The 11,054-nt window shown below is 43.2% G+C and overlaps 1 protein-coding gene across 1 annotated transcript; it reads right to left on the minus strand.

Annotated features, from left to right (window-relative positions):
* Positions 1-2,438: 2,438 nt before the first annotated feature.
* On the minus strand, positions 2,439-10,796 carry hapln4 (hyaluronan and proteoglycan link protein 4). Its single transcript, XM_047343070.1, has 7 exons — positions 10,586-10,796; positions 9,231-9,363; positions 7,040-7,229; positions 6,616-6,788; positions 6,399-6,514; positions 5,975-6,161; positions 2,439-3,629 (listed from the first exon to the last, which is right to left on the minus strand). The coding sequence occupies exons 1-7, from the start codon at positions 10,586-10,588 to the stop codon at positions 3,238-3,240; spliced, it is 1,194 nt and encodes a 397-aa protein (XP_047199026.1). The 5' UTR covers positions 10,589-10,796; the 3' UTR covers positions 2,439-3,237.
* Positions 10,797-11,054: the final 258 nt, after the last annotated feature.

Below are 11,054 nucleotides of genomic sequence, written 5' to 3' on the forward strand. Positions count from 1 at the left end.
TTCTCTCTGCCTTTACAGCTAATGTTTATCTTGTCATGGAATGAAAGGGAACGTAAATTAGCTTTAATCAAGGCCAGTACCTCCCTAATGTTCTGCCTCATGAGGATATTCTGCTGCCTGACCTGTTGAGCTCACCATCTGTGGAATGTGCTGGTTTCTTTGAGCACTCAGTCGGTCCAACATGTAGCTGCTATTACCATTATTATTCCTGCTAACAAAAGCATACTGCGCACAGATCTATCGCGGTGCTTGCCAAAGTGCTGGCAGACAAACTGGAAGTATATGCTGCTATTTATGACCCCGCTCTTACATAAGATGGCGTTGCTGCTAAATGCCATGCAAAGTGAATTTCAAATGGGTTAACATCACAATCCAGAGCACATGAAAAAACATCTAAATCACTTCAGCACTGAAATCCCAAATACATAATTCAGCATGAAAAATAAATGTCATAGTGCATCAAGCAAGACTTTGCTTATTCATTGAATGGCTGTGACTCCACATCTGCAGCGGCACAGAGTAATGGGGTTGGTGAGTGTATTGAGCAAATCATTAAAATCATCAACTTTGATCATCCAGGTCATAGAGGTATTTCTTTCCTCTTTGAAAATGTAAAATAACAGCACAGAGCCGTCTATAGGGATGTGATTTACTTTTCACGGCTCAAGTTCGTCACTTGCAGCAATCACTTTATTATGTCGGACTTGCCATAAACTTGACTTTAATTACATGCTGTCAGTTGCTATGACGATAACATGGCTTGTTCTGCTGCGTTGGAGTAACACCAGCTCACTCCCACTCAGAGCCGGCTCACTGCTCAGCACTTTCTCTGCTCGGCAAACACTGGATCATGTGAGTCAGAGCAAAGCACAAATACTCCAGATTGAAACATTCATCACTCATCACCTGTGACTTCTACTTACACAATGACTTTGGTCCTCAGAAGTAGCTGCAGAGTGAGCGCCCCCTGCTTTCACACAGAGGTCAATCACTCCACTACTTTGAGTTGTTCCCGCTGCCTTTTAAAAATGTCTGTAACGTAAACAGGCAGCTGCTGACCCAGACCCAGCAACTCTATGTGATATAGGATCTAGCTTTTGTTTGATGTCGACACATTTCTGACTCATTGGTATATTTAGCATACATTTACTCCAAGTCATAACCTGGCTTATTTACTATATTACATGAGCGATTTGCATGAAATTTGGCACAGATTTTCATGGTTCCCAGAGGAACTATCCAACTGACTTTACATCGTGTTACAGTGACTTCATCTAGCACCTTCATGACACTAACATTGTGTTATTTTTCGTGAAATATCTCAACAACTATTTTATAGATTGCCATTTGATCTAATCATATACCTACTAAACAAATGTCATTATCATTGAACTCAGCTGCTCTTTTTGTTTAGATACACCAGATTGTGAACATGGTAAATAGTACACCTGTTAAATGTCAGAATATTGGCATAAGCTGTGTTCATGTTCAGAAGCCGCATCTGTTGAAGAACTTGGTCTAAGGAGGCTGTACCTTCGTAGACCGCATAGGCCGTGAAGGCAGAACCAAAATGAGACAGTCATGTCTATGGCGGATTTATTGTTGGTGTCACCGGCTTGTTTTCTGCCCCGACCACTGCAACATTACACTTTGAGTTGCTGCACTTACTGCAGCTTGGCTAGTCACAAAGCTACCTCGTCATTGCCGCGCTATGAATCCTGGGATAGGTTATCCCGAGAAGGATCCACTTGTTGGATTCTTCATTGCTCACAAATAGAAAAATGCATCTGTCAACTGCATTTGTAGGAGCCTTCGAAGGTAGCAGCCCCTGAATTGGGATAAAGCTTTTGCTAGTGTATATGTTGGCATTTTAGCTTCCAACACACTACAGGCATACTCACATTATTGCGTTTGCGTTGCATCTCCTGCATTGGTTGACTTTGTCGAATCGTGGCACAGTACTTGTCGCTATCCTAGCTGCAATGTTAATGTAGCTAACAACAGACTTCTATATTTCAGCAACAGCAAAAACCTTCGAAATCTTTTCACGCCTTCGCTTAGAGACAGTCAGAGGCTTTGTCTCAGTAGATACAACAAATTGTCTATTAAAGTCAGGGTCGATTCCGTCTGCCTGATGTAATGTCCTACTGAGACACTGAACCTCAAATTGCTCCCGGTGGTGAGACATGTGCCTTGCATGCAAGCTGCCATTTGACTGACAGTGCATGTGAATGAGACACATTGTGAAGTGCTTGGATAAGAACCTCAATATAAATTGATTTCATGTCCAAACTCATCAGGCCACTCAGTGACCCCACAAACCTTAAATGGAAGCAATGAGGCGATCATTAGATTTCTCCTCATTAATCCTCTTTTTTCCTTTAACCCTGATGTGTGTTATATATCATGATGGAGAAGAAACTGCACCTTAACACAGATTGTTCAAATCAATAATTTTAAGATTTTTATTGTTTTATTTTACATTCACCCATTCTGTAGAGGCAAACATACTCTGAAATAACATTTGCAGTGCAGCTGGTGTCCCAGGTAGCTTAGAAGTGCAGTACGTGAGGTAAATATCAATTATCGTAGCTTTGTATTTCTGCTAAATCCGCCCCAGTAGCTACTCACAGCCAAACAATACATGCTCACTAAATCTTAGCAAAGATGCTATCATAAAATAAAGTTCTATTTATTTAAAGTGCAAATATTTTAAGAGCTAGTGCAATGTTTACCACTTGGTCTGTTCAGCTCTGATGTTGAGATTGCCAAGTTTAAGTTAATGAGAAAAATGACTCACATTGTGCCAGAGGGTTGCTAACCAAGCATGGCTCCCGTTACAGGCAATTACACTTTGTACAATCCAAACTTCACAGGGCGTCTTGGACTTTTTCCATACAGTGAGGCGGATCATCCCATCTCACCCAGTAATGAATGTTTTCACCCTGGCACTGGGATTCTGGCTCAGACTGGGGCTCAGTGCTCAGGAGCCACAGCGGGGGCCAAAAATATGTTCCACACACACTCATGTAAACAAGCATATTCATGGCAGACTCTCTGATGCGATGTGTCTGAGTGATGATCAAGCTGCTGTTTAATCTAACAGTTTTCTGACGACAGATGTGCTAACATACTTACTTCCTAAGATGATTGACTGGCTGTGGATGAAAGGAAAATCACCCAAGTCGGCAGTTGCAGTAAAATCCAAAATTGTATCCCTCCTCCTGCTCTCAAGCTTTAAATCACGCTTGTGGCATTCATGGGGATGCTGTTGCTGCTCTTCCTCCTTGTCAAACTATCTGTGCGGCTTTTTGTCATTTCAGAACCTCCTGCTTTTTCGTTCTTGTTCTTGAGGAAACAGTAGACCCCGTAGAGGCGGAATTTTTTATCAGGGAAGCCCAGGTGCCGGACACCTGGCTGGGATTCTCCACAGCGAGAGCGGGGGTTGACTATGGGGTAACGAATGCTGCCATCCTCCAGCCAACCGGCCTCACAGCGGTCCAGAAGCTGGAACTTCCACGCTGCGTACAGTTGACCCACTTTGGCCGCCACAGAACCATCTCGAATGCAAGCCTTCATCGCCTCTGCATAGTTCACCTTCTTAAAGCGTTTGAGGAAGTACACTTTGCCTGGGGAGGGATATAAAGGGTGAGGAGGGGATGTTTGTTGTAAGAAATTGGAGAAACGTGAAAGGAAACAAAGCAAGTGTATAGTTCAGAAGGGCAAAGGGAAAGAAAGAGAGGGAAGTGAGTGAGCGAGTGAAGCCACAGAGACGAGCGGAGCCTGGAGGGCAAATATTTTCCGTTTTCCTGGCCTCTCCGCCTGATTGTGTTCAGAATATCAACTCATTTAAACAACTGTCTGGGCAGCAGCACAAAATCGAAAGCCAATACTCAGTCCGCGGACACCACTCTAACTCAACATTACCCTAAAACGCTTCCATTTTTGCTTTCATCTCACCTCTGGGGAGACTTTTCGCCTGGTAGAAAGAAAGAATGTGAGTGTACTGATTGGTTGAATAGTTTGAACCGAGCTGGATAACAAGGTAGTCTCTCCTAAGAAAGAAGGAGGATATAAAACATAAACTAAAAATTCTCCAAACATCTGCCATCATGAAAATCATGTCCGCAACCTCAGCTTTGATCTTGGCTCAGCTATTGATTTTACGCTTGTTTATGTGACTGGTGGTTATTAGAGAGGCAGAATATTGTCTGATATTTCCCCAGGAGACGAGCCACAGTATCGGTCACAACCACTGCTGAAGCTGCCCACAACAGACTGTCCACAGTAATTAACACTCAAGGGAAGCCATGAGCAGTCATTTAAGGTTTCTGTCAGATACTATTTTCTTCTCGCAGGGAAGGACTCGCAGGCTGTCCAAAAATGGATTTGTGATTCAAATGAAACGCATTGTCTTTTATCTGTTTAGTTTTTCAAATGCATGGGAAGTTTTTAATTCTCTTTCACACTTCAAAGGGGCCTGTTTGAAGTCCCGTTTTTTTTTTCAAACTGAATTTTTTTTATTCCCTGTTGAGCAATGACGCACTCTGTTTCACTAATATGGTAAATGTTCTGAAGTTGTCTGTCAAATTAGGAAATATACTTATTTGTTCACTTGCCAGGATTTAGATGATAAGATTGATACTACAGCAAGAAGGCAGTTAGCTCAGCATAGCACAAACATTGGAAAACAAGGAAAAGAGCTTAGCTCTGGTAACTAGAACACAAAGCTCACTAATTAACATGTAATATTTGATTTGTTGAACCTGTACAAAAACAACCAAGTAAAAACCAGATTAATGGCTGATAGTATTGTGATAGCAAAACTGAAGATTTGACTGTTTTATCAATTATGTTATTGATTATGTTATTGCACTGCAGAGTTAACCTTGCAAAACACAGTGTACAGGCAGTTCTCGGCAGACAGGCGGAACTGGGCAAACCATAAACTGTTTATAAAGTATAGCAGGGAGGGCATGATAGCTACTCAAAAGTCAAGCCAAATAATCTCAATCATCCCCTGGTGGCTCGCTGCAGTATAGGTCATAAATCTAACTTCCTCCAGGTTAGCAGATGGGACATGGAGCAATCTAAAAATCCAAATTTTTTAGGTAGTTATTATTCCAATAATGAATGTTTAAGTGCTCATCTTTCCAACAAATTTGGTGTTAAATCATTATTTGATGCTATAAAGATTCCAACATTTGGATAGGGGTACGAAGTGGAGATGCGTCATTCATCTTTATATAAAGTCTATGGGGCAAAGACTCAACACCAGAGCTGCGGGTGTTGGAGCAGCCGACTGAAACAAGTCACACAAATTATTTTCACTCATCCTAAAATGCATAAAACAAAAATTGTACTTTACTTTTACTCTTCTGAGCTGAACAGTGACGGCAGATAACCTTGTTCCCAAAACAATAAACTATTCCTTTAATAACCAATCTTGACCCGAACTGCCCTAACACCACAGATACGTTTCCTGCCTCTAAAGGCTAATCCAGCCTGGGGCTTTCTCAAGTTTGTTTTGAGTTTATGAACCTGGAGCTGGCATGTGTGACGGAGACACTCGCAGACTCTCTGAGGGAAAGTGATGTAAATCAAAGAAGCGGGAGATGAAAGGCGATGCATGTTACCCAGCGGACACTGTGGCCCGAGCAGCACTGAATCAACACAGCTTGATCTAAATCCAATGGCCTTAGGCCTGCAAGATCACAGGCAGAGATTAAAGACACAGGCCTCATTTCCCCACGGCCTAACGCTCATGATGCATCCCCTTTCTATAGAGTATCACTTACAATACTTCTCTGCCAGTGTCTTGTTCTCTTCCAGCCACAGACGTGGGATATTGGGATGGATGTTTGTTTCGAGGTGTATGATCATGTACAAAGTCTTTCTGATCATCAGATACGCAAACGCATGTGCACACACCTTTAGCCGCCAATCTACGGTGCCTTATCTCTTTGGTTCTCACCATTCAGCTTGGAAGTGAAACAGAAAGCATCGTAGCGCTCATCCTCCTTATGCCTGTAGCCATAGTTACGAACACCAGCGGGGGTGTCCCTGCGGCCGCACTGGTCTCTGGGATGAGAGATAGGGTACTGGACTGAGCCGTCCTCCAGCCATCCAGCATTACACCAGTCTAGTCCCTCGAGCCAGGCCTGTAGAGGGAGATAATGTAGGTGAGTGGGACATACTGGAGGATTAAAGATATTAGTGAGTAAGAAAGAATGTGGTTTATCTCTTCTGACATAACTCCATTACTCTGTTCATCAGTGTGTAGGGATTTTTAAAATAGGAGGTATTGACCAGTGGTATAATTTCTGATCTGATCATATTCATATTCTTGATATCAGACTCACTGCTACTGTCTGAGCTTCAGGGATGTTTGAATTTACCTTGTGAAGTTGAGAGTGGGAGGCCAGGATGGCGTCTTGCTGTTTGCAGGCATCCTCAGCCTGGAGGTAGTTGAGCTTATAGCGCCCCTCACGGGGGTAGTAGGGAAACACCACTCCTACAGTTGACAGAGGCAAGTTTAGTGTTGAGTATTCAGGCTGTGAAATTGTTAAAAGAATTGAAAGAAATTGTTAATCCTTAAAGCCCCTTATCCCTGACCCTCTAGGTCAAGGTTGACAAATCCTGTGTCATCTTCCATGTCGTTGGTGACTTCACACTCGTAGCGTCCATAGTCCTCCAGAGTGACGTTTTGGATGATGACTGAGGCGTCGCCTGGTCCCGCCTGCTCCAGAAACACACGCCCTCGGTACACTCCAAACACACGCTGCTGCCTGGAGACATGTGACACAAGTGCACGGTTCTTTAGAAATTCCTGACAGCACAATGACCAGTAAATTCTAAAAAGTGTCTTACGAGCCTGTAAAAACAGTAATGCATTGGATTGATAAAAAGAAAAACTTAAATACACCATAAGAATATGATTTGTGATCAACCCCTAACATAGAAGCAAAAGGAAACCATTCAGTTTAATCAACATACAGTATTGTTGGTTAAACTGATCTGGAACAGATGCAGAATTCACCTCCCGAGTGCCACAAAGACGTCCTCAAACTGCAGAGCGTCTGTCACTTTGGTCCATTTAATCCGGATGCGAGCCGGGTCGCTGTTCTCCGGCTCGTGATGGAATCTGCAGGGCAGAGTGATGGAGCCACCGCGATGTGTCACCACTTTACCCGGAGCTGTCTGCACAATGACCGCTCCAGTGTCGTCCTCTGTGGGAGGGAAGACAACGGAAACAAAGGCTGAATTATCAACTTTATCCATTTGCTCTATCTTCCCTGCCTGTTTCCTATACTTTTTTTTATTTTATATTTGTTTATTTATTTGGCAAGTGGGTTTTAATCAATGTATTTTTATGTTTTATATTGATACATTCCTTTCATCGCCAAAGATCTATATTTTCAGTCCTTTCAGTGCTGCTTCAATACCCCTCAACTCTGCCAATAATTGAAATTCATATTCTAATCGTCAAATTCCATCTTTGATTCTCTTTGTGAGGGATGTCACAGCCCGACACTTGCAAAATTAAATCTGCATCAGTTAACAAAAGCCTGAGCTGTCACATTCGTGCCTCATTCGTTCAGCACATCAATACTGGAGAAGTTTTTTTCATCCAAGGTTCCATTCCGGGTGGTTCAAATCCCAGTCAGGGCAATCCTCCCGGATAAAAGGCCCCCAGGCTTACACCCTTAATGCTCCCCGCCTCTCGTCCAACGTCGGCTGGGATTGGCCAAAGTGCCGCCATGACCCTTAAAGCATAAGTGGTATAAATGGGGGATTGTACTATTCTGCAGTTCAGGCTCTCCTCTGTGTAGATCTGTCAAAAAACTACCAACTCCAAAATTTTTACCTCAACGTCTGTCGAAAAAAATTCCCCTATATGATCTCAGTGTGATGCCGAGGCCTCAGTGTGCAAATGGGCAATAACAAGACTTTGTCTACACTTTTTGAGATTTGCTGAGATGCTGTTTGTCTGTGTGGGTGTTGTGTGTGCAAGGCAACCAAAGAGTTTGCACATGTGTTGTGTCAACTTTAAAAAAAAATTAATGAGCGGCTGCACAAGGTTTTCTGATACGTTGTGACCAGATAAAGGCACCTGCAATTATTCATGCCAGCCGGCAATTAGTCCTGTCACTGCTCAGCGCTCTGTGCAAAGTTGTTTATCACCAGCAGCCACGAATGCATCGAGCAGTGTTTGATCAAAAGTGTAAGCACATTATTTCCCAACACTGAGGGCTGAGCTGCAACACGATGTTACTGTTTCATTTACAGACGACCACGGTGGTGAGACGGCTGTTAATACCCGGGGGTGTTTGCAGATAGGGAGGGTTTTCAGTCCCTTTCAGTGCACTAGTGAGTCTTACTGTTAGTCAGGGTGCATGGGGGAAGGGATGGAGCTCATTGTACTGTCCTGGTAAAACTAAAGGCTGAAAAAAGCAGTTGCTTATCAGAGGAGTTCAGTAAAACCCACTGTATGCTGTCGGCTCAGCTAACAAAGTTACCACACAAAGTAACACAGAGAAAAGGAGATAAATATTTGACGGCTGGCTCCAAATCACGACTGCAGCGGGAAGATTTTGCTGCTCTGTACCTGCTCATGTTTAAAGCTGCAGTGTGTATTTGCCCGACTGCCGGATTCAAAGTCCAAACAAATGGGCTGTTGTATATTACAAGGAGAGGACGGCTGCACCACACGTCTAAAACACACACAGTTACTACTTCATCATCCTCTCACGTTGAACTGAGGGCAGACCAAACACTACTGTCACTCACTGTTGCCTCTCGAGGTGCAAATTGGTTTTACAAGACGTGACAGGTCCGAGCTTGCTGGTTAGCATGCTTACGTCAGTGTATAGGTCTCTGTCCTCTCCAAAATAAAGGACAAAAAGGCCCCAAAAATATTTGTAATGTAATAAATGGTTTTACTTTGTCGTATTGCTGCTTAAATTTGAGTAAAGGATATACATATGTATGTTTAGTAAAAATAATTCTACTCGTGAGTAGTTTTGTTGGGACATACTTGGCAGATAGGAGGAGGAATTAAAGTATTTTAGAAAATCTGCTTAAACAGGAGCAACTCCACTCAACAACTCTGCTTATAGGACAATTGTCAACAATGCATAGAGTATATGTGTCTTACATAAATATGGGCACATCTCAGTGATGCTTGTCCCTTTGCCAATAGCAACCATGAAAGAATAAAATGTCCTTACCGAGAACATGCACCACTTTTCTCCTCCCCTTCTCTATGTCAGCGGGTAGTGAAGTCACTGAGAGGGCAAAGGTCAGGATGAAAACCACGAAGAACATTTTCCCACAGGCCAGAGGCTGAGACCACTTTGGGAACTGCAGGACAGGACAGAGCAGAGAAACCAGAACATCATTATAACATTATAACATTATAGCCCAGTAACATTACAGTGACACAATAAAGACCTATTAGCGTTAGACTATATAATAGTTCAGTCATGTGGAAACCTCCAAACATCATCCCAGAGAACTGCAGTGGTTCAGTTTTTAGCTGGTCGGCAAGTCGCACACAACTGATCACTTCATATTTCTCATGTTTGAGAGTCATGCTTTAAAATAGCTTAGCAGTCTGCTACACTCATCACTCCAGGTCACAATATGAAAGGAAGAGATATTCCTACCAGGATATTCAAGACTTTAAGTTTGTTTGGCTCTTTTTATCCTCTGGGCCAAGTGGAGGAGGAACATGAAGAATATAGAAAGTTTTGGAATATACAGCAGACTTGAATTGACAGTAAATTCAAAATGGTTACTGAAAAACCTAGAGCGCGTTCCGCAAAGGCCCAACAGTCCCCTTAAATTCAATGAAGCTGCACCAAATTTAATGGATGCTTTCCTGACGCATACCACATCCTTTCACTGGAAGTTTCATTGGAATCAGTTCTGCACTTTTTGCTAAATCTTGCTCACAAATAAACAAAACAACCAACAAAACATAGCCTCCATGGCAGAGGTTATTAATCTAATGTCTGTTGGGTTTTCTGTATATTAGACCAAACTCTGGTATTTTCATTCAGCATATTAACACTCCTCTCTGGCAGTGAACGATGATGGATCACCTGCCTGAATAACACAGTTCCTCCTGGAAGTTGCTGCTGCTTATTCTGGTCAAGTGCTCATTATCTCAGCCTGGGTCGTGGGTGAACGTGAAGCGGACGCACGCAGCCCTACAGAGTGATGCTTATGTGTGACATCAGTAATGATGTCAAAAGAGGATAACACAGATTCTAAACAAAAGAGTCAAGTGTGTTTTCTTCTTGTGTATGCACTGCTTGTTTTCTGCTTTGTCAGTGTCACCTATGAATGATTGCCTCCTATAAACCAGCACTGCTGCAGCATAAAACATGTGAATATGACGACAGGCCCCAGTGAAGCAGAGTAACTAAAGCAGCTACTTCACATGCACGTTGCACACAATGAAAAAACATCCCCTGCTGCATCATTTTTTTTCTCAAGGTTAGTCCAGTGATCATTCCTGCAGGTCTCACGCAGCACAGAGAGCTGCAGTCGCACTATTTAAGCACAGAAGTGAACTTACCATGGCTATCACAGCAGTATTAATGTGGAGATGGAGCAGATGTGCCGCTGTGCGCCGTTTAACTCCTCGGCCGGGCTAAATGTTGTTCTGCAGCAGCTCTCACCTCTCTTCCTCTTCCTCTTCCTCTCCCTCCCTCTCCCTCCCTCTCTCTGTTTCCAGTCCCAATGCTGATCTCTCGGCACTGCAGGGGGAAACCACCGGTGTTTGTGGGTCCCGCAGTACTGCCGATGACGCAGCACACACTTCCACCGTGCAGAGCTGTGTGTAAAAGTCAATCACGGCAATGATCTCTCACTGATTTAATGTTGTTGAATATCTTTCTGCGTGTTATCCGAGCCCATTAGAGTGACTCTCATTGGTTCGAGAGTCGCACTTTGTTTCAGTTAATGCAGTGAAACCTCATTAACATTCAGGCAGATCACTGTTGCTATTAAAAGGCCGCTCCCGATAATGAAGGCTGTTTGTGTTG

The sequence above is a fragment of the Hippoglossus stenolepis genome, chromosome 14, assembly GCF_022539355.2.
Source record: "Hippoglossus stenolepis isolate QCI-W04-F060 chromosome 14, HSTE1.2, whole genome shotgun sequence".
Lineage (NCBI taxonomy): Eukaryota > Metazoa > Chordata > Actinopteri > Pleuronectiformes > Pleuronectidae > Hippoglossus > Hippoglossus stenolepis.